The sequence below is a fragment of the Candoia aspera genome, chromosome 7 (assembly GCF_035149785.1).
Source record: "Candoia aspera isolate rCanAsp1 chromosome 7, rCanAsp1.hap2, whole genome shotgun sequence".
Classification (NCBI taxonomy): domain Eukaryota; kingdom Metazoa; phylum Chordata; class Lepidosauria; order Squamata; family Boidae; genus Candoia; species Candoia aspera.
This window is the reverse complement of record NC_086159.1, coordinates 73,411,077-73,435,526: the sequence shown is the minus strand read 5'-3', so window position 1 is coordinate 73,435,526 and position 24,450 is coordinate 73,411,077. Positions and strand designations below refer to the sequence as shown.

Here is a 24,450-nt window from a genome sequence, read left to right as displayed (position 1 = left end):
GCAATAATTGCTTTATTTTTCTTCTTGAAAGGCAAAGAAATACAGGTCCCTTAATTATCAAATATTTGACAGGCAGAAGAAACAGTATCTAAGGCTGTAATTGTCAGCATTTTTACCTTAGAGAACTTTCTCATTGGATATAAAATAACTTTGTTTTGAAAAGTTATGGCTACATTTGCACTAATCAGTTACCACCTGTATAAAAGCATATTTTTAAAAGCCTATTGGTTTTGATTTTTTTTTAGTTCAAACAGAGTATTTATTACATACCTTACCATGATTAGGTTGTCAAAATAAATGTCTTCTTTGTAAATGCTTAGTAAAACAGATATTAAAAACAGCCACAGCCTCAGATCTGTGTTTATGGATTCTGTTTTAGAATATGCACGTTCTACCCTATGTAAGAAACTGGACTGGAGGTGCCCGCAGGGCATGGTAGAAAAAGTCAAGATGGTGGCCATGGCAGTACAATTGAAGCTCTGCCCATTTTTTAAGGTGCAATGCATTTTTTAAACCATACCCTACTGACTTGAGTGAGACACAGCTAGGAGCAAGTTGGAACCCACATTTCATAATACTGTAGATATAAGTTGCCCCACAGTCTAACATCAAAATATTCAAAATTCTGGTAGAAACTAGATGCTTTTGGTTGTGACATACTGAAAGATCTTGATTTTTCAAAATTCCAGGTTAACACGTGACAGGCTAGAATTTGAATTTTAGGATTTTAGAAGAATTTGGAGGAAGGTGTATTCTCTTAGTTTAAGTTAAGGAAAGGTAATTAGTTACCTAATATTTTCTTAATTTGGTTTTGTATTGGGGTCAGACACTTTTGACTGGCTTCATTTGTTTTAATTGGTCCTAACCATTTTTAATTATGTTTAAACCATCCCCATCTACTTCCTACAGGTTTCCTTCTGGACTGAATTTATTTATTATTTATATTGCCGAAGAATGCAAATTATGTTAGACTTCCTTTCTAATCTTTGGAAGGAAAGCAAATTTCATTTTTTTTCTCTTTAGATTAACCTCAGATTAGTGTGACATCTGAACCCTAAACTATGGTTAATCTAAAACAGAAGTCAGTGAAATGTTCTTCCTTACAGCCTTTCCAAACACGTTAAATACATTAAATCATTAACATGTTACAGTTAAATCCAATCATTGTTGACATTAGGAAGCAGGCTTGAAATGTTTTAACTCTTGCATTTTCCTGTCCTATTTATAGTGGATTTTATTTGACCGAGCAACAATTCTGATAAATTAAAGATGCGCTAGCTGTTTTTGCTTAATTAGATTGAGTTGGGGATTGGTAGAAACTCCTATTAATGTTATGAATGCTCTTTAAAAACCATGTTGCTCATACCAAACATAATTAGTGTCTAATTTCCCATGAGTAGCTGCTGTGCAATTGAGAATTGTCACATCTGCGCAATCTGCATTTGTCACTCCTGTGTTAAAATCACAATTAATGTCTATGTGTATCTGGTATGATGCATCCTCCCTCCTGTTTTAAAGGATAGTGCCCACTAGTCCACTAGTTAATCACTTGGGGCATTCTGTTGACAGTTGAACAATAGCCTATAAAGAATTGCAGACTGGGACAGTGTTCTGAATAAACAAGATCCCCATACACATGTTAAATGTATTCTGTAGCTTGCATTATGGCATTAGGACCATATTTTTCCTCCCACCCCTCACTTTATTACTTCCTGATGTGACAAAGCATCATTCCTCTTGGACACTTATAATGACTCTTGGACTATCATATGGTGTTACACACTCTGCATGCCAGTTAAAGGAAATTAGTGGTACTTCCTTCCACTTTTAGTGTAAATATAAACACACCCAGAATGGATGGATAGTTACCTTTTCCCTGAGAATAGAGTCACTGCTTGACCACCTTCCCTGCCCAAATATTTTCAGCATAGATTCTGAAGGGCTAGAACAGAATCACATATTAACAAAAATGATTTCTTAGGCCTGTGAACACTTGGGAAGCCAGCAATTCTCTGCTATTTATTAAAGCAACCCATTTGTTTTTCACACTTCCCTACAAGCAGTGGCATCCATGGGGGCTGCTTCAAATTGAATGTGTGAGCAATGTATAGACAAAAGGAAGGACTTTGAACGTGTAGTTGCAGCTGCCATCTTGATTTTTTTCAACACCACACCACACACACCAACACACACACCACTGATGCCCCTGTGTAGATTGTGTGTTTTCTTGTCATAAGCTGCAAGGTGAACCTTTTTCAATCTTCTTCCAGAGCTTATGTTTGAGCAGGTTATTTAATTGATGGTGGGCTCAAGATTATGATATTAAGAGCTATGATGCATTCATTCATGGACTGTAAGTGTAAAAACAAAGAAGGTGAGAGAGGATAAATCGTTCTGTAGTATTTGCTTATTTTCCTCACTGATTCTCTTTGTTTCCATCAGACATTCAGCATGCGTTATATCTGCTTCCTTTGATTAATGTAGCCAGACTACAGCAAAATCTCAGAGGTCTTTTGATCCCCCACAGTACCTTATTGTACATATCAATTATGATCTTTTCAGTCTTAGATACTTTTGGGAGTGGTGGGAAAGCAACTGCAAACATTTTTTCAAAGCAGCCATTTGGTGATGAATTTTACAGAGCAGACTTAACGAACATCCTCTGGAATATCATACAATTTACATTGCAAAGCCAACTGCTATCAACGGGATATGCAGACTCCCCATGCAAACTCCCCATGCAAACACATTGCCTGCCTGTGCGTTAGAGGTATGCCTTGGCAATCTTCAAAGGGATTCAGAAGTGTCTGCATACACAGTTATAGAAATTCTACTAATTTTAAGCCGCTCAACAACCTTGGTCAGCCTCATAGAACTATACCTATTATGTACCTTCAGATCATTTTCCTATATTTTAGACCCTATATAATTATATTTTATATTTATTCATTTCATTTATATATAGTTATATATTTGTAGGGGCACATATTGCTCTGCTTGTGAGCAAAAGTAATAAATAGGCAAACAAAGCTAACTTCTGCCTACAGAAGAGCAAACATGGATGTATAATAAAAGAAATGGGTGATAGTGTAATCTTGTTTCTTTCAGTTAGTGGTAGATGGATTGGCTGGTTCCTTGTGATAGGTACAAAGAGTGGCAGATTATCAGAAGTGGAAGGTAAGAAATGATGAAATTCCAAATTTAGAACAGCCTCTGAAAGAAGGTTGACTGAGACAGATGGATCAGGCATTACAGAGACTGTAGCAGAGGGGTTGAATGAGATGATGAGAAGAGAGTAATGGAAGAAGGCAATTTATTTTGTAATTCTTCTCTTGTATATCTATTATTTCAGAGCTGTGTTTTAAAGAGTTTGCTTCAGGAATGCCAATGTTAGAAGTTAGAGAAAATTGCCAGAAGTATGTTTCTCATTCTATGGTCTGTGGTGACCCTGAATCAAATCGAAGGACTAACATATGATGCTGAACAAGCTGCTGGATATCTGAAAATTTTCCCTTCTGTCCAAGGATATAAGTGGCAATGCCTATGGCTGTGTTTATCTGTGCCAACCTAAACCAGGTTCTAAAGCAAAAGGAAAAAAAAAAAGCTCATTTTCTTTAAAACATCCTATCTTTTTCCTGAACTGATTCAGCACCTAAAATATATGAAATAGCAAATTTTATACAAGTCTACTCAGGAGTAAAGTACAGTGGAGATTACTCCCAGTTAAATAAATAAGAATTGCATTGTATTTACATGTATAGAGGGAAAAAAATATTGTCACTTACTCAGAGGTTTCTAAAGGAATCACACTGTCTCTAAGGAGGCTTACTCCCAAGGAAATCTATTTGGAACTATAACCTTGTCTTCTAGACATGCTCAGGAGACAATTAACATCTGAAGCCAAGCCATCTTAGCAACCCACATTAATAAACCTTTATTTCCAAAAGCAAAGGTAGAGGAAAACTATGCCCTACTACATAAGATTGTTTTCGTACAATACACCAATGAATGTCAAACATATACATCATAACATATAATATTGCTTATTAAACTACACAGGTTTCTGATTTTCAACCCAAATTATAATTAAAATCAATTGTTAACTATATAGTTAAAATGTGATAACGGTTAAAACCAGTTATAGAACATTACACAAACTCATCAAGGAAAGAAATTGTAGAATATTGGCAGCTTGTGAGTAAGATGAAATTTGGTATGGCTAAGATTATTAGCTCCAGTCTCAACGAAATAGATTGGACACCAAACAACTAAGAAATTTTATTACAGAACGCTAGTCCAATATTCAAGAGCAATGTACTCTTTGAGGCATTCACTCTTGGAATATTATGTACAAGTTTCCTTTAATGGAATTTGAGAAATCTGTGGTCATAAAACCTTTGGCAATGTGTACTCTACAAATGGCTCTGAAGCTAGCACAATGCTGAAGTTGAAAAGTAATACAGTGTCATGTCTAGTTCAAATGTTTCTTTTACATATATTGCATACAACGCTATGAACCTGTTCAGCTAAGCCAAAAATTCACTTTGGCTTCTTACTTCAATATTTCAAGTTGATATTAGATCAAAGTGCTCTATTTATTGGATCAATATTTTTGGATATTAATTCATAATCTTTTCCCCAAATTTTTCTTCTTTAGTTGAAAAAAAGGGGGATAATTGGCAGGGAATAAGATGCACATAAATGAAACATTTGCATCTTTCAAATTTAATCCTTCCCTCAAAACATTCCTGTTATAACTAGTGCATGTTAAACCCAGCCCATTTGTAAACAAAAGCCATTTGGACTTTTCTGGCAATTGAGACCAGAATTTATCTATTGACTAACTGAGAGGGTACCCAAAGGACTTAGTTTGTGGAGTGCCCATACAATCTGGGAGAGCAGCCACAAGTCTGTTTAGATCAACATTTTGTTGGACTGTATAGATTGTGGCAGTATCAATCACAAAACCCCTCCACTGAAAAGGCAGTTATTGCCACTCTTCAGACAGATTGATTGGTTTCAAGAGAGTGAAGAACATCCATGAGATGAAAGATAATGTGGATGTGACATCTGATGTATTTAAGGCAATCTCACGAGGATTGCAATGGAACAATTTATTTCAGAGATTACTGGGGACTTTTGTCATGGATGGAGACTGCATGCATAAAATAGTTGGTTTGGACAAATTGTGTGGATGGCTGTTTATAATGCTTCAGTTTTCCTTTTGTTTGTATGCTTTTGAAGTTTGATCTTCCTCCCTCCCTCCCTGTAACGTATTGCAGATTATTGTTGGGTATGTTCTACAACAGTAGAGTGTGCCCACCTATACTTTAGTACATGTACTCAATTTACACCAGTCAGTTCTCAGAATTGACCTGTATGAACCAAGTATGTGTTCTGAAGCAAAACCAAGGGCTAATAGTGAAAGCAAGAACACCTCCGTTCAAGTAATCCACCATTACTGATCTTGGCATTAAAGAATGCTTCTAAAGAGTCCTGAGTCTGTGAAACACAGCTCTTACTTTATCAGAAGTCATAATTAATCTTAATTGTGTATACGCAGATTGACTAGAATATTAATCGAGTTTCAAGATAATTTTTTTAATACTGTCTCACTAGGAGCATTAGAAATGCCTTTGCGTATGTACATAATAGATAAAAAAGCAGCTCATAAAAATGATCCAGCAAGGACCGGCAGTGATATCATTATGATGAATTGACAGTTCGTATTTAAGTCTTAATTGATTTGGACACATCATGCAGCATTAATCACCCCCTGCATAAAGTAATTGAACCAAATTCTGGAAACTTACTTTGTTCTCAGGTGCACCCAGATTTTTCTTTGAAAATATGCATTCCCTTCCTAACATGATTGATAAGTATCATTATTATTTTTTCTACAAATCTTTGTATAATTCTGCCACATCTCTCTCTTTCCCTTTCTATCTCCACCCCCACCCCCCACCCCAGTTCTGACAGATGTTTGTTCTTGTCTGTCTCCAACCAAACAGTATCTGGAAGTATTTTCTTAATGACCTAGACTAATCTTAAGAGGCAGCCGTATCATCAGTGTCTGATGGCCAATAGGTCATTTGGTATTAGGTGATGAGCTGGGGTCTTCATTGGGTAGCTTTGCCTGCCATTCATTATGCTGAGGAGGGGGAAGGTGAGAGCAGCAGATTTAATTTCCAGATATAACTTGAAGTTGTATAGATTTCACCCTGATTAACCCTCCAATGGAAGGATGGATGTTTATTTTTTATTTTTTTAGTTTATTCTTGGGGTCTACACTTTTTCTATATTAATCATATGCCCCTCAGGGCTGTAGAGGCTATGAGTAAAATATCTATGTTCATATATAAAAGAAAATTAGTCTAAATTCAAAATTGCACCATTGGATTATGGAAGTATGATGCTGGAAAACCCAAGGGTTACAAACATTGCACTGGGGCATTAGCTATGGATTACCCATCCCTGTTCTAATAACAGCCCAGACAAGAAAGTGCATATGAGTTGGAGGGAAAAGAAAGTGTTTAGCATGAGGGAGTAGTATCTGGTCACCATTCTCTCCTGCTAAATTAGAATATTAGATCCTGACATTGACCCAGAGCATTCAGGAGACAAAGAAAGATGGTTATACAGAGGAACAGCAGACCAACAACTACTTTTCTACCTAACCTTTCTTGAAATGTTGTTGCCCTTGCAAAAATGTCTGAGAAGATCCCACCACTTTCACCATTTTCAAATTCTATTGTCTATAGACCAGAGTGAGGAGGAGTCTTTTGTCTTTTGTCTTTGTCCCTTCCATCCTTCCATCCCATCCATCCCATCCATAAAAAGTGCTATTGAATGTGTACTGCACTGGCTGCCAGTATACTTCCAACTGTAATTAGTATTGGTTATCACCCATAAGGCCCTATATCTATCAATCACATATAGATTCTGCCTGTCCAATCCAAGGACAGAGGGAATCCCTGCTATGAAGATCCCTAGCTATGAAGAGGTGCAACAGGAAGGATCCTCAAAGTGGGGATTATTTGTGGGAACCCCCCTCTTCTGGAAGAGTTTAACCCCCAGATAAAGAGTAGCTTTCATTCTCTTGGTCTTCTGGAAGCTCCTAAAAACTTGGCTGTTTCAGAAGGCTTTTGGAAATTCAGTGCTATAGAACTTCTGGCACCAGAAACCCAATATTACTTATACTTTTTACTGTGATATTAAATTGTATTTCTGTTATTGTGTGTTACTGTTGTTATTGCTGTTGCTTTTGTAACCACTTAGAGAAGCCTTGACTGAATGGGTTTTAAATTAATAAGTAAAACATAATAGAATAAAAAATATTAAGCAATACAATACAATATTTATTCGGTCAACGACCAGCAAAATTTAAAAGGAGAAAAAATAAAACAAAGAAATGCAATAATATACTAAGGTAAAGGTAAAGGTTTCCCTTGACGTAAAGTCCAGTCGAATCCGACTCTAGGGGGCGGTGCTCATCTCCGTTTCTAAGCCTTGGAGCCGGCGTTGTCATAGACACTTCCGGGTCATGTGGCCAGCATGACGACTCGGAACGCCGTTACCTTCCCGCCGAAGCGGTACCTATTGATCTACTCACATTTGCATGTTTTCGAACTGCTAGGTGAGCAGGAGCTGGGACGAGCAACGGGAGCTCACCCCGCCGCGCGGTTTCGAACCGCCGACCTTCCGATCGACAGCTCAGCGGTTTAACCCGCAGCGCCACCGCGTCCCCCAACTAATAAAATAGATCACATAATAATATAGCACTCACTCCTCTGTTACTGTATTAATACATTTGTTACCCAGGTAGTCTGAATCTAAAACATAAGTATAAAATAAAAAATAAAAGTATATATCCCCTAACCATTTATTACTTAAGATATTTCAATTTAAAAGTAATATTTAAAACAAGGGAATTACTTTTTTAGCCAGTTTTGTCTTATTTTCTTTGCAGCAACAGTTTGGCTATTGCATATGTAATGTACGGTTCTAGACCCTGAAGAAGATGGTTCACGTAAAAATTATCTGGATTCCCAGGGAATTTATCTATTAGAGGCAAAATGTAGATTGACCTAATGTCCCTATAAAATGTACAGTGTAACAGTACGTGTGAGATGGTTTCAACCTCTTCTTCACCACATGGGAAAATACGCTCAGCAATAGGGATTTTATTATACCTGCCTTGAAGAAGTGCAGGTGGAAAAATATTGAATCTAGCTTTAAAGAATGTGATCCTCAACTTAGGGAAGGCTAGATTTAGCAAATAAGGTTAATGCACAGAAAAGCCTATTATGCATGCGGTTTAGCAGGATAGGCAACATGAAAACTAAAGCAGGAGCATTAACCTTATTTATTTTTAGTTTTCTTTTCTTTTTAGGGGGGCAGAATGTCATGGTTCCTGTTCCAATGTTCCTGAAACATCGTAACAAGTCTCCATGCCATGTTGGTCCTGACACGTGTTGCTGAACAGGACGGGGCTGCTATTAATTCATACCAGGCAGGAAGGCTGATGAGGCGAGTGTGAAGGAATTCATGTTTGGGCTGTCTTGCCTGGCCAAGGTCGTTACCCGGAGATTGCCTGCAACCGTTCTGAACACCTGCAGAGGAATGGAGTTGCACTGGCAATGCGGGGAGGGGTCTGGGATCACTTGTGGTTTAATTGGGAGAAATCCCACGCTTTTGGTATTCTCAGCTTTATGTAATGCCTGCCTATTAATCTATAACCAGACCCACATAGAGGTCTATGGAAATCTAATTTAATGATGAATAGTATGCAGAAACACAGGCAAAGCTGAGAATACCAAAAGCGTGGGATTTCTCCCAATTAAACCACAAGTGATCCCAGTCCCCTCCCCACATTGCCAGTGCAACTCCATTCCTCTGAAGGTGTTCAGAATGGTTGCAGGCAATCTCCGGGTAACAGCCTTGGCCAGGCAAGATAGCCCAAACATGAATTCCTTCACACTCACATCATCTATCTCTCTGCCTGGTATGAACTAATAGCAGCCCTGTCCTGTCCAGCAACACGTGTCAGGACCAACATGGCATGGAGACTTGTTACGATGTTTCAGGAACATTGGAACAGGAACCATGACACTTATATTCTACCACCTGCTTCTAGGGTGAAGATAAGTTATCTGTTCGGACTAGAGTGGTCAAACCCACTGGAAAAAAAATGGATTTTTAGCCAATAATTTATCATCAACTTACAGACCCTAACCTGAATGGACAGCATTCCTTTCTCAAGCCTTCTCCGAAGAATTCACCAAACTATCGAAGTAATATGGCAAGGAGTTCTGTAGATTAGGTGCATCTTGGTGGTAGATATTGATAGGATGCATAGACTTTTTCAGAAGCGTAATATTGCACTTCAAAAAGAGTAGTAAAAATATGTATGACCAAAGCTTGTTCAGATTAATTAGAGATGTTTTAAACTAAACTATTTGGGGATTGGGGATAAAAATCCTGAAAGATAAGAACCCGCACACTATAGAAGGAAGGAGAAGTTAGTGAATGATATTTAACCACTCAATGGAAAATCAGAGAGAAAGTTAACTCATAACAGCCATGGTGTCATGAGTACTGATTGTGAGCAGGAGGGGGCCTCTATCCAGGGGGGAAAACGCATGCGTAGTACTGAGGAATTAAGCAGCCATTCAAAGAGACACAGATCAGACCCCCTTAACTTTTGGGGTTTACCTGTCTGGGTTTTTCCCACGCTTCTTCAGTTTGTTAGGATTCTGTTTGATGTAGCAGTAATAAACACTAGAGATCTACTCCTCGTCTCAGCGTGATTTCTGACTGTTAGGATACATGGCCTTCATAGACAACAAATTAATAGAACATAATCTTTTGTGATAGCTTAAAGGCTGAAAATGAATGGAGCATTATATTCTACCAGGTAACCACTGATTTGGAGGTAGCATTCTGTTACTAAGGAGTTATAACTATGAGAAGCAAGTAGACATGATAGGTAAGTTAAGATTAAAGTTTCCTGGAATAATAATTCCTCCAAAAGAGAGCTAGGTAAATAAACTTTCTAATTCTAGCTTTACATACAAGCTAAAGTTGCCCTATCTTTAAATTAGTGGCAGGGGTGTCCATAGGGGAAGGCTTCAAAAAAGTCAAGATGGCTTCGTGTGATCACAGCTGGACTCCTTTATCTACTGTCTGTATTGCTCACAGATTAATATTCTCTTGAGCCATCTGGCAATAGCTAAACTATGAATGTCAGCCAAGTATTAAAGCAAGTATAAATGTTTGCTATTGCCGTGTTTCCCAACCTGGATAATTTTAATACTTGGCTGACTTTCATATTTTGACTATTGCCGTTTGGCTCAAGAGACTATTAACCTGTGTGAAAGAAGGATGTCGGCATCTGCATGCACACATTTTTTCATTCTCTCAGCCTCTGCTCCTTTCTAAAACATGGAATAATAATAATAATAATAATAATAATAATATCCTATTTTGGAGGACAGCTGTTATGAATTACTTTGAAAATATATGCAAATGTTTGAAATTTATTCTATAAGTGCTAAGATGGTGGGATTTATGAAAAATATATATCAAGGATCTATTCCAAAAGTTTGCAGACATCAGATATATAAGTAATTTTTTTCCACTGACAGGAATAACAAGTCTGAATAATAGAGTAATACCCCTAGTGATATGACACTGAATTGGATGAGAAGATTGTATCATTATCCTTTTTCTTTAAAAAGTAGTTAAAATGCACCTAGAGCAATTTTTTAAAAAGGAAGATTATCTTGGCCTGAAGAAATATTAATGAAAAATTAATTCTAAATGAATTTATCCAATTCTCTTTAAAGTCCCAATTAACCATTCCTACAGCTTTTATGCATGACTCATAGAATATTCTACATCTTGCATATTATTTTTGAAATACTTTAGATTTATTATGCAAAATTGCATAAAGTTGTTATAAATGTCCTTTATAGGTATTTGGTCCATTTTCCTTGTCGATGGTTTTCTGCATCCTGCTTCAAACATCCAAAATATTATTGAATAAGAATTTATGATGCATCTGGATTTAGATTCTAAATGTCAGTATTTTCTTGCCTTGGCAGGTGATTACATCTAACTGACCTGGTCTGAGATTGAAAGCTAAGTAGGTCAGATCTGGTTAGTTCTTGGAAGGGGGACTTGCAGAGAATCTGAAATTTCTAGGCAGGACTGGAAAAATAAAATCTTGGAAGAAAGCAATTTCAAACCACTTCCTGAGTGTTGACAAAGAAATTATATGGGCATCTCAGGGACATCACCAGGCTTTTGTCCCTGGGAAGAGGTAAGAAAGATGCAGTTGCTTTAATAATCTCATTACATTTAATGAGTTGACTCATTAAAGCAGCTGTATCCCCCACCAGGCTTGTGCAAAAGTCCCCCCAAAAGACAGGTTGAATAACTGAGAGGTACTGTGTTTGTGCCAGATCTGAAGCTCTTCTTCCAAATAACTTTTGAAGCAGTACAGAGTTATGACACAAGTTATCAGGGGCATTGGTTGGGGAGGAAAAAAATTAAACTCAAGGGAGTGACCACAAGTGCATGAATAATGCTCTGTCCCTCTTGTTTTCAACATGCATTTCATGCATAGCACATACACAAAAAGGTCAAGACCTCTTGCAGTTGCAGCCACCATTTTGAAGTTTTGGACCCCTGCTCCATGGATACCCCTGCAGGTTAACTTGGGTTTGGTAAACTTCAGCTTTCAGCTTTGGTTTCAGGATAATGTCATACTTATAAACAAGTGAAATGTACAGTATATATTATGAAGCTTTGAGTTCTGTGTGTGTGTGTTGGTGTTGGTGTAAGTTAACTCCAGTTTGTTCTGCTTCACTTGGGAAGATTTAAAACCCCCCACCCCTTTAGCAAAGGGGAAAGTTGTTCTTTATCCTTCTCTGTGTTTGCTCTCATGCTTTCTCACTTTTGGTATCCTGGCCCTTGTCTGATGCCATATCTGTTCCAGCTTGTTGGCATGTGTGTGTGTCTGGTTCCACCTGTTCAGTTTCTTTGCTTTCTTCTTGAGGACCTTTTTCCACTACCAAGTTGCGCAGTTCCTGAGTCAGTGGAAACCTATACCAGCATGAGAAGCATTGACTTCATTGCCAATCATCTCTATCCTGTCTCTATTGCTTGTGTTTCAAGCCACGGCAGTCTTCTCAATTTTCTCCAAGGTCATGGATGATGACCTTTTTACATCATTTATATAGATTTTACATAGCTGGGTGTCTGTCCTTGGGTGGTGTCAGAATAAGATAAAATACTTTAAAGCCAGTGCAGTTAAGAATGACTTATGTGTGTCTCACTCATTGACTGGAGAAGAGATAAAGGCCTGGAGACATGGCAGAAAAAGTAGCTTGCCAGGTTTGTGCTGTGGTTAGATGGAAGAGGACTTATTTTAGGAGAGAAGGGGAGAGAGAAACACAGATTGCAATTGGCTTTCATCAGTTTGTGGTTTGCCCTCAAAGCATGGCTTCCTTCGATGACAGTTCATAAAAAATGCCCCAAATGCAGACGAGCTGAAAATCTCATCAATATGAATTGGTACAAACTTGGTATGAATGGCTTCATGGCATACTCTTCAAGGCAATGCAAGTGATCTGAGGAAAGGATCTATTTGACTTGAGTGATGCCCATCAATATAAAGAGAGGTGTGAGAGAACTGACAAAATTCTTTTCTTTGGCTATGATGGATGTGAAATGGGAAGGAATAGGGAGTGACAAGCTGGAGCTCCTCAAGATGAAAATAAATGTGATGCATGGTGAAGAGAAAAGGAAGAGGTACTTAAAAAGTGATACAAAAATATATACTATGCATAATTTGAAAATGTTGACACTGGCAGATGGCTTCATCACAGTCTTCAAGTTCACTACAAATTATGCTCCCCATGTGTTCTGGTAGGTGCAGATTTTCGCTCATCATATGAAACTAGGTTAGTCTGTGGATGTCTCCCTCTTTGTTGTTGGGGTGCAGGCTTTTCAGATTCTTAAGTAATTATGTAAAATGTACGTTCATTCCAATTGTAAATATATTAGGGTGTATATTGATTACTGACAACAAAGCAATGTTAAAGCAATGGTGTTCCCCGTAGTAACATATGGCTGCGAGAGCTGGACCATAAGGAAGGCTGAGAGAAGGAAGATTGATGCTTTTGAACTGTGGTGTTGGAGGAAAATTCTGAGAGTGCCTTGGACTGCCAGAAGATCAAACCAGTCCATCCTCCAGGAAATAAGGCCAGACTGCTCACTTGAGGGAATGGTATTAAAGGCAAAACTGAAATACTTTGGCCACATAATGAGAAGACAGGACACCCTGGAGAAGATGCTGATGCTAGGGAGAGTGGAAGGCAAAAGGAAGAGGGGCCGACCAAGGGCAAGGTGGATGGATGACATTCTAGAGGTGACGGACTCGTCCCTGGGGGAGCTGGGGGTGTTGACGACCGACAAGAAGCTCTGGCGTGGGCTGGTCCATGAAGTCACGAAGAGTCAGAAGCGACTGAACGAATAAACAACAAAATATTGATTTTATTCCTTTTGTGTAATTTTAACTGCAATTTAGTTTGTACCTTTGCATTTGATTTCTGTCGTGAGGTTTCAGTCAAGGACTTTCCATTTTGTTAAATCTAAGATGAGAAGCTTTACATCTCTTCAGATTATCAAGGTTTGTTTGGTTGTCGTGAGAACTTCACAACACTTTCCAAGGGTTTATCATGTAGTGTTTGATTATTTATTTAGTTCAGGGCACATCTTGTTATAGGGTTGAGCCCCTGTTTTGTGCAGCTACTGGGCATGGATCAACAGTTAAAACTGTCCCTCTTTCCCTCCTCCCCACCATATGCCCCACTAGCATATTTCTACCCCTTGTCATGTGAACAGGCTCATCCTTGGCAGCTCACCTTTATGTAGAGTTGGCTTTCTGATTATACTTCTCTCCCCCACCCAAGCAAATGGTCCTTGCATCATGATGGTTGATTCCTTGGGCATGTAACAAAACACAATGTGAATTAAGTTAATTTTAATCCTCCTCTTTTAGAAGACTCAGGATCCTGTTGTCAGAAGCTTTTCAGAACCCTCAGATGAAGTCCATGCAGCAGCACCCACTGGGAGAGGCAGAATGATGGAAGTAGTGTTGTAGAGTTGTGATGCACCCCCCCCATATATGTCACATGCATGCCTCAAAAGAATGGAGCTCATGGAAGAATGCTGCTTCTACGGATGCTGCTGATTGCATGAGTGGTTTTTCTTACAAAAATAAGTGTGGTAGATTGCGTAGTCCTGATTCTTGGACCTACAGCCCTGAGCCTTGTCACAGTGCTTGTGTGGATCTGGAACTTTTGCCTCTTGGTATCTCAATTCTGTAGTGAGGCAGCTACAAAGAGGAGAAATTAGACAACAGCAAAACACAGCCTGCGGGCTCACTTGGAAAGAGACCTGTGGGTAAACAATGAATGCTGGATTGCTAGGAGACTTTCCTATTTTCCAATAAAATCACTGATCATCACTTGCAGAAGCTGTTCTTGACAGCATGGGATATTTGAGAAAGCTGCTTGCTCTGCTGTATTATAGCTAACACAGACCTGTCAATAGAAGATAAAAAGTTTCCATTTCTGAAAGCAAATGGAAGCATTCCTTGTACTAGGTGGTGGATGTTGGGGTTGGATGATAGAACTCATTCTTGGTTCTGATTCAGGTTTTTACACTGACATGCATACAATAATGATGATTGAGGCCCTAGAAAGAGTGCAGAGAAGAGCAGCGAAGATGCTAAGGGGTCTGGAGGCTAAATCCTATGAAGAACAGCTAAAGGAACTAGGTATGCTTAGCTTAACAAGGAGAAGACTGAGGGGAGACATGTCTATGTATAGTCTTGCAATACTTGAAGGTCTGCCACAGGGAAGAGGGCATCAACTTTTTCTCCATAGCACCTGAGAGTAGGACAAGAAGCAGTGGGTGGAAGCTCGTCAGAGGGAGATCCAGCTTGGAAATAAGGAGGAATTTCCTGACACTGAGAACCATTAAGCAGTGGAAGAGCTTGCCTCCTGGAGTTGTGGGTGCTCCATTGCTGGAAGTTTTCAAGAAAAGATTGGACAACCACTTGTCCAAGATGGTATGAGGATTCCTGCCTTGGGCTTGGGCAGGGGGTTGGACTAGAAGATGGTATTATTCTGTAATAATGTTACCTGTAATGCATCCTAAGCCAGGATGTAAGAACGAATGACAAATTTAGCACAAGGAACTTCACTATTTATGTTGTGTTTTAGACAGATGCAAAGTTGTAAATTTTATTTCTGAGATTGTCCCTTATCTTTTTTTTTAACAGTGTGATATGATGAATTCTTTTGGATACTATAGATTTTTATTTTTTGTGGTAACAGAATTTATTTCTGTAAAATATGACAGATGAATACGCTACAACACATCAGCTACGTATGTGACATTTTGCTGTGTGGTATTTTACTGCAGAGGTCAACCTGCTTATTTATTGATTGATTTGGATGCATTTTCTCCTAAGACAATGTAGAGCAATGTATTTTAACTATTGGGAAAAAAAAAAATAATGATGCAAAAGCATACTTTTTCAAGGGAGTTGGGTATTCCAGTAACTGCAGGAGCTAGCTTGTTTATGCACACAGAGACTATGCGTTATACAGTATATATTTCTAGAAATATTCATGGCAGCTGACAAGGTGAACTGAAGCTCATAAAAGCTCATGCTTTTTCATTTGTTAGTCTGAAAAGGTGCTACCAGACTCCTTCTGATTCACAGTAATAAGTATGACACACAATGTGCTTAGAGGCTAATCTCCCTGAACGTGAGATGAGAATGCTGTGTTCCTTATTGCACTACAGTAGAATGCAATCTCTCTCTTAATGAATTAATGGCAGAGAAGATCCTTTCTCTTTCATCCAGTCTATTGGAGTTGCTTCATATGACATCTTTTCGGATGTAGTAAATAACTGCTAGGCATTTCAAACAATATCTTTCCATGCAGACAGGAGACTTATACCTTGAATAAATAATCAAAACACTTTTTTTAAAGTTCTGCTTTTAAGGGAGTAAGGTAAAGGTAAAAGTTTCCCTTGACGTAAAGTCCAGTCGTGTCCGACTCTAGGGGGCGGTGCTCATCTCCGTTTCTAAGCCTTAGAGCCGGCGTTGTCCGTAGACACTTTTCCGGGTCATGTGGCCAGCATGATGACTCGGAATGCCGTTACCTTCCCGCCGAAGCGGTACCTATTGATCTACTCACATTTGCATGTTTTCGAACTGCTAGGTGAGCAGGAGCTGGAACTAGCAATGGGAGCTCACCCCGTCATGCGGATTCGAGCCGCCGACCTTCCGATCGGCAGCTCAGCGGTTTAACCCGCAGCGCCACCGCGTCCCTTCTTTTAAGGGAGTAGAATGCATTAATTTTCTGACTGCATTTCTAAATGAAAACTGAATCACGGCAATGGCCGTGATTCTTAGGTACAGTAGGAATCACTAGCAAAATCAAGGGCAAAAGCTAAATGGTGGAAGGTGAAAGGTCCCCTGTGCAAGCACCAAGCCATGTCTGACCCTATGGGGGGATGTCACTTTTGCGACGTTTTCTTGGCAGACTATAGAGTGGGGTGGTTTGCCATTGCCTTCCCCAGTCGTCACCTTCCCCAGCAAGCTGGGTGCTCATTTTACCAACCTCGGAAGGATGGAAGGCTGAGTCAACCTGAGCCGGCTACCCGAGAATCCAGCTTCCGCTGGGATAGAACTCGGGTCGTGGGGAGAGTTTCGGTTGCAATACTGCCACCACAAGAGACTCAGTAGCTAAATACTTCAGTAAAATTAGTAGAAAAGAATGAAAACTATTCTGTCCAAAATCCAGGGTACTTTCTTGGTTCACTTAGCAAAATCAGCATCCCGGGTTAATTTTTTAGCACATGAAGATTAAAGTTTTATGGACATTCTGTAAGACTTGACTGTCTTTCCCAAGCAAAGACAGGAAATATGCATTTCTCATCTCTGTTTGTCATGTGATTGCTTTAGACCTACAGTTTCTTGAAAAAATAATGAATTGTCTCTTTTTCAGGGATTTTTTATGCAACTAGAATATGTCTAGTCAAAAATGTCTAGTGATGTCATATCATAGTGTTTCTCAACCTTAGAAACATTGGCAGGTGTGTGGACTTCAACCCCCAGAATTCCCCAGCCAGAATGTCATATCAGTAAAGTTTTAAAATATGACAAAAGTGATTTTAACAGTATTTAAGAATATGATAAAAGCGAGCAAATCTCAAAAAATTATGCTGAAGGTTATGTGCACAAGCTCCTGGGGATTCTCAGTTTTAGCAATGTTTTTGACGAAGAAAGAAAAAGAACGTTAATTAAAAATCAGCTTTGAAAACCATATATGATTAAGGCTATAAGTACGTATTATCAACATTGCTTGCTTAAATTGCTCAATGGTGATATATTCATTTAAAATATCTGTTAGTTTTCCACTTTGGTCCAGATGCTTTGGCAGCCTCAGAATCCCTTATAATTTTGAGAACATTAGAAAACCTTTTAAAACAAAGAACTAATTCATTTATATAACAATTGAAGAATCTCATTATGATAAATATTGATAATTTACAATAAATGTACCCTCCAAAATTGGAGTATCAGATTTTAACAGGTCAGTGGCCTGAAGTTTTAAAGGATGCTAAATATGTCTCTTACAATGACTTATTCATCTTTTTGTTTTGTTTTGTTTTGTCTTGGTGGGGGAGGGGTAGTTTACTGGATCTCTCAAGAGATGTTTAAAGCAAGTTATTTATTAACCTTTTTATGCTGAAGATATAATAAATTCAAAGGAATGCAAACACACCTGACTTTTGTTATGCTTTCCGGTTGTTTCATATTGATTTAATATTCTTAATGTGGTTAATCAGATTTTAGCAAAGGAGTTGGGATTTAAATTGTCAATGTGTTTTTGAATTCTACTCCTAAAATTTGGAATCAATCTGTTTTGAAATAACTTCTGAAAAACTTGCTGGATTATTGGGGGGAAAAAAAGATTATAATCTATTTTTTTTTTGGAAAGACACCAGATTAGAATCTTAAACCAACTCTTCTTAATTGATGTGAGTCTTATACCTTACGTTCATACATTTTTATACAACTGTTAGATATTAATGCCATTTATTGTAATAATATGTACTGTTACTTTATTTAGGTTAAACAGATGCATTTTATGGATTTTGTTGTCTGGTATTATGAATTGTTGCAAATCTTACTTTTGGCAGATATATTTCTTTCTTGCATATTAAATTAAATCTAGGAGCTGATTTTGGAAAGAGTTTCTAATGTTAAAACGGGCTGTTTCCCAACATTTGTTAATGATCTGTATGTCATCTCAATAGAATTCAGAGCTTAGCAGTAACAGCAAAAACAAACATCAGCTGGAAGTATTATACAATTATGAACCTAAAGAATTTATTACATGCTTTATGAAAATTGTTTGATATGTAAATACCAGCTGTTAAGTAAGCTTATTTTCAATGTAATCATGGGCTATTAGAAAAAGTAAGATACCAACCAGCTTGCTTACCTTCACCAAATAAATGCAGATTATTCACCATATTAAACAAGGAGACTCAGTTCACAATCAGAAACACCCATGCCTGTGTGTGTGTATGTGTGTGTGTGTGAAAATCTGCAATATGGTGTGTGACACCCCTCCTCGGATGTCCCTGTTTACAATCAAATACAGGGGTTTTTAAAATGCCCACTCAGCTAGTCCATTCTTGGGTTTACAGTACGTACTTGGGTTGTGAGTCAGAGAGATGGTGTGTGTATTTTATTAATTTCAAGTGGCCAATTCTGAGATAACTCTTACATTCCCAGTTCTGCTTCCTTGAAAATTACAGTTGATTTCTTTTCTGGTCGGAAATTGCTTGTGGTTAAAGTGCCCACCCAAGGTTTTAGCAATTAATAAAAAAATGAGTTTCTCAAAACAGTTAGATATTAATGATAAGTTCTGTGACTGGCTCACTTCCACATTAGCAAGAGGGGATGCTGCTTAGGGACTAATCCTTGTATTATGATGCTTTAGCTTTTTCTTATTGTTCAGCTGAGCTGCTTGGCTCCTATTTAGATTTTTTATGGTTCCCACATAAATGGAAACCAAAAGTCTTATGAATAAATAATGGTGTATTTTGAAGGCGGCTGTTTGTGAATTCATAATTGAAGGTGAGGGAAAGGGAAAAAGTGCATGCATATTTACTTTTCCATGACTCACTTTTCTTTAATCCTTTGTTAATGAATGTATAGTTTGTCAGCTTTACAACCTGTTTACCTCCAACTTTGGAACGCCATCAGGAAAGAAAAGAAAAAAGAAATTGATAAAGCTCCATCTGATGAGTAAAACCTAGTTCTGTTCCAATTAAGTGACTGCCAGCTGTTGCCTAGCATGAGTGAGTTATTTTGGGTTGTAAAGGAGGCATTTAAAGGAGAATGAAAGGAATAGCTATTTATCAATATTGTAATTAAGCATTAATTGTTTGTTCCATCAATTATTAATGCAGTAGTCTTGGGAAACAGTCTCAGCCCTAAAAAAAACCCTTCAATCTGCTTTGCCTGAAAAATAAAATAATAAAAGCCACATACTAATGTTATTTTTTTTGTATAAGTAGCCCAAGAATTGGCCAGAGTCAGTTTAGGAATTAGACTTCCTCTGCCTTTAGCCATTTAGTGCTTACCCGATCATGCATATGAATATAATTTTTTTTTTGTATTTCAAGTTAATTCTGAAGCTGGCCCAGCCTATGAATATTAATGTGCACACAGCTGATCTCCCTGCAAATGATCACATCCATAAACATGAAAACACTGTCAACTTACAGTAATGAGCACACTCTTGGATTTTGGTCCCAAGCTGGCTTTATAAGTCTAATGTTACATTTAATGCTATATTCTCCTCTTCTGTCTTTTCCTTAGTCCCTGTGGAACCTCTTTTATTAATTTAACATCCCTCCAGAAATTGGGACCTGCATTAACCCTTGCAGTTGATGCAAAACATTGGTGGCATTACTTTATATTTTTATATGTGAATAGGCTATGATCAAAGAATCCAGAGTTGTATTCTCTGGTTTAGCTCTCCATTAAGAGGATATACAGTTTGGAGGTCCTCCTCAAAGATAAGATCAGATTTGAGACCTATGGCTAAAGGCTGGATTATTATAAGAAAGTCAGACCTCTTTGCTTCTGGACATAATGACTTTCCTGTATCTCTTGGCTGCCATCTTGTGGTCCTCAAGATTTTGGATGCTTAGATCTGGAAGCTATTGGTCTTACTAACTGTGAAACAACCTACTACTACCTTCTGCAAAATGAAAACCCTTTTTTATTTCACTAAGCATTTTAAAAGCTTTATGAATTACTCTCAACTTGTTTGAATTCCTGAAGGGAGGAGGGGAGGAGGAGAAGGAAAAGAAGAAGAAGAAGAAGAAGAAGAAGAAGAAGAAGAAGAAGAAGAAGAAGAAGAAGAAGAAGAAGAAGAAGAAGATAGGATATATATTAAGATAAATGCACTATTAAAAAAAAAGAATAAACACGCACACATTTCCAAAAGCACAGCCAACAAAAATAACAATAGCACTGGAGAAATATGGTAAAGTAGAGAGCATCAACATGAAGAAAAGCATCACAAAAAAGTAGATAAACAAAAGTAACCAGATATGCCTTTGCTGATTGTTCTCCTTGCTCCTTGCTCCTTGCTTAAAGATTTTTAATCTTTAAGCCAGGCTAAAACTGGGCACACCTTCAGGCAGAGCTTGCTAGCCAAACTCAACTGTCTTCTCTAAAGCACGGCACATAGTTCCCCATTAAAAAAAAAAAAATGAAGAGCACCCAGTATTTGTTTGATGAACATGTTTTTATGTATGGCATATTACAAATACAACTGCACCTTTATCGTACCAAATGTATTTTATTTTCTCATGTCCTTTGCAGCTACAATCGTGTTGAATGAACTGAACTGGACAGGTGCCTTAGATGAAGTCTTTAAGAAGAACAGAGAGGAAGATCAAAGTTTGCTGTGGCAAGTTTTTGGCAGCGCGACTGGCCTCGCTAGATATTACCCAGGTAATTTGCTGTCTTGGCAGTCAATATTCCTTTTCATGTGCTTCCCTTCTCTCTAGTCTCTTTCCATAGAAATCACTGGACTTATTTTTAATGGGGCGGGGGGAACGAGCAGATGGTTTGCTTCCTGATGTAGGACTCTCTGAATAGCCACAAGAATCAGAAGTATTAAAAGTGGTGTGGGAAGAAAGTGAAGCTTCCCAGATATTTAATTAACTCCAGCCTCTTCACAAAATGAGATGAGATCTCTGATGGAGTCATGCGACATTTCAAGAAGTGCATTAGCTTTTGTCTGTCGGCACCCTTCTCCTATATCGCAGTCATAAGAGCAGTCAGGGGGCTGGCCGACGATGCTTGAATCAGCAGCCAGATAGGCAATTTTGCTTAGTTAAATTAAAAAGCAGCACAACTGTGTCATAAGAAGGGTTGCTCTGAACTGTCTTCAGTGCCCCTGAAGGCTACGGTTCATCTACTGAAGTTGAAACTGAGGAATAAGGAACAAACAATGTTGCTTTATACATGCTGTATATCTGTTTCTCCCTTTAGAGGATGTACTGTAGTAATTCATTTTAATCTGAGTACATTTTCAGTATCTTCAGGCCATTGGTAGTTTCCACTCAATTTATGTGTTCTAGGAGGCTCATCTAATGCAGTTAGTTGAATAGTCTTTAAAGGGTTCTTTTAAAAAAAACAAGCAACCTTTTTCCCCCTCGGAACTAAGCATTTCTATCTAGTCTGTTGCAGGTAGCAATTTGATTTTCTGGTGTGAATTTGGTTCTAAAAATTATCAACGTTAAATTGCAGTTTGTAGAACTCACTGTTGCAGAAACAAATCTTGCTTTGAGACTGAGAAACCAAGGAAGATTGGAAGGGTCTGCATATATCACTTTTCTCCCTATCTGCTCTTGGGAAGTCCAAATGTTTCCTTCTGTTTTGCTTTTTCATCATCTTAGTTATTGCAGAAAACTCATGAAATGACCAGGGAGGGGAGGAGGGTAGAGAAGGAAAACATAACAACGCCCCCCAATAAACTTATGGAAATTAAATTTACACTTATGCATATAATTTACATAATTCTTAATTGGTGCTTCAGGTTCCTTGAAATCTAATTTGAGTTATCTCTAGTGGAAGAACATTGGAGGAACTCTGAATTATTAAAGTTCATTATAATCCCATTTTGCATAGTAAAAGTATTGAATATCCTATAAGTCCCCAAAACAACTTGAGCCTAATAAATTGTTTGTCTCATTTATTTCTACCAAGTCTCTAAGGCTGGGTCTCCAAATAGATTTTTTTTTCCCCGTGGATGGGAATAATGAAAAGCAGGTGTGGATGATGATGATGATGATGATGATGATGATGATGGTTTCTTTAATCTCTCTTTTTAAAATTCAGTTGGCAGTTTTTGAAAAAAAAATCCATCTCAACTTTGCTAATGAATTGGTAGGAAAAATTAAACCATGCTTAAAGTTGATTCAGTTATTGATTTAAATCAGTTCTAGTTTGCAGAACTGATTTTACCGTAACTTGAATATCCATTTGAGATTTCATATGGTGAATATGACTACATACACACACACACACACTGTATATATATACTGTACATACACATACACATATACACATGTATCTTGTATTACTTGGCAGGGCAGATCCCCCTAAATGTTTTCAAAAGGCAGATTTATGGAGAGACAGTTCTGTTTCTAGATCCCTTCTGCCAGTTATCTTTTTTAGAACTCACCTGCCATATTTGCCCATGCAAAAAAGCCAGCCCTCATTTTGCAGATATGCAAATGTGGGAGCTGCTATAATTTATATTCCTTGCATAACATGGAATTCATATAACTTATGTATTGAATAATACAGTGATTTCCTGTGCTTTCTCCTGTTTTCCTATCGGTGAAGTATGGTTGGCTGACTGACTGACTGAGTTTGTTTTTTTAAAAATTACTGGATTTTATAAAGCTGCCCAACTCAACATGAGTCTGGGTGGTGTCTAACAATTTAGTGACCACATAGGTAGATTTTCTCAGGGAGAATTTGTTCCTAACCTGGTCTTTCAGGTCTTCCAACACTGCACGCATTGCCTCTGTAATTGCATCCATCTACCTTCCTGCTGGTCATCATCGTCTCCTCTTTCCTTCCCCCTTTTCCAGCATTACAGACCTCTCTAGAGAGCTAGGTGTTCACATGATGTGTCTGAAGCAGTCTAATTTGAGGCTGATCATTTATTCCTCGGGTGAGAACTCTGGGATGATTTGTTCAATTATCCATTTGTTCATTTTCTTGACTATCGGTGTTTTCTCAGGAGTCTTCTGCAACATCAAAGTTCAAAAGCATCAATGCTCTTTCTGCCCTGCTTTTTTGAAGTCCAACTTTCTATTCCATAAAGTGTGATGAAAGGGAAAACCATTGCCTGCACACTTCATATATTATCTACAAATCCTGGCATCTTTTCCAAGGACTTCATTGCTACTCTACTAAGCGCTAGTCAGTGGTGTATTGCTTGCCTGCTGGTTCCTTTACTGTTGACAGTTGATCCCCAAAGGAAGCAGCTATCCACCAGGTCAATGTCTTCATTGCCAAGTGGAGATGTTGTATAGGGTGAAACACATACAGTACATACTTTATGTCTATTAGTTTGAGAAAGAGAAAGAGGGGTACAATTAGGATCCTAGTATATGTATCTCTGAGTGATTTGCAGATGACTAAGTTCTGCCTTTCAACTGTCTAACAACTATTATCTTTCTTCCTCTCCTTCCATATTATGTGCTATAACATTAGTCTTTTGAGGACCTCCAGAAAAGATTCTTGAAAAAAAAAAGTTGTTATGTTCTGCACAGTTCATTTTGTTGTTTATTTGTTCAGTCGCTTCCGACTCTTCGTGACTTCATGGATCAGCCCACGCCGGAACTTCCTGTCGGTCGTCAACACCCCCAGCTCCCCCAGGGATGAGTCCGTCACCTCTAGAATATCATCCATACACCTCGCCCTTGGTCAGCCCCTCTTCCTTTTGCCTTCCACTCTCCCTAGCATCAGCATCTTCTCCAGGGTGTCCTGTCTTCTCATTATGTGGCCAAAGTATTTCAGTTTTGCCTTTAATATCATTCCCTCCAGTGAGCAGTCTGGCTTTATTTCCTGGAGGATGGACTGGTTTGATTTTCTGGCAGTCCAAGGCACTCTCAGAATTTTCCTCCAACACCACAGTTCCAAAGCATCGATCTTCCTTCTCTCAGCCTTCCTTATGGTCCAGCTCTCGCAGCCATATGTTACTACGGGGAACACCATTGCTTTAACGATGCGGACCTTTGTTGTCAGTG

The 24,450-nt window shown here is 38.3% G+C and overlaps 1 protein-coding gene across 1 annotated transcript in view; it reads left to right on the top strand.

Annotated features, from left to right (window-relative positions):
• The window catches only part of CACNA2D1 (calcium voltage-gated channel auxiliary subunit alpha2delta 1), a 416,604-nt gene that overhangs the window by 271,427 nt on the left and 120,727 nt on the right, over positions 1-24,450 (top strand). The window contains exon 7 of the mRNA XM_063308113.1: positions 21,002-21,133. Coding sequence (XP_063164183.1) covers positions 21,002-21,133 — 132 coding nt within the window. The remainder of the gene's footprint in view (positions 1-21,001; positions 21,134-24,450) is intronic.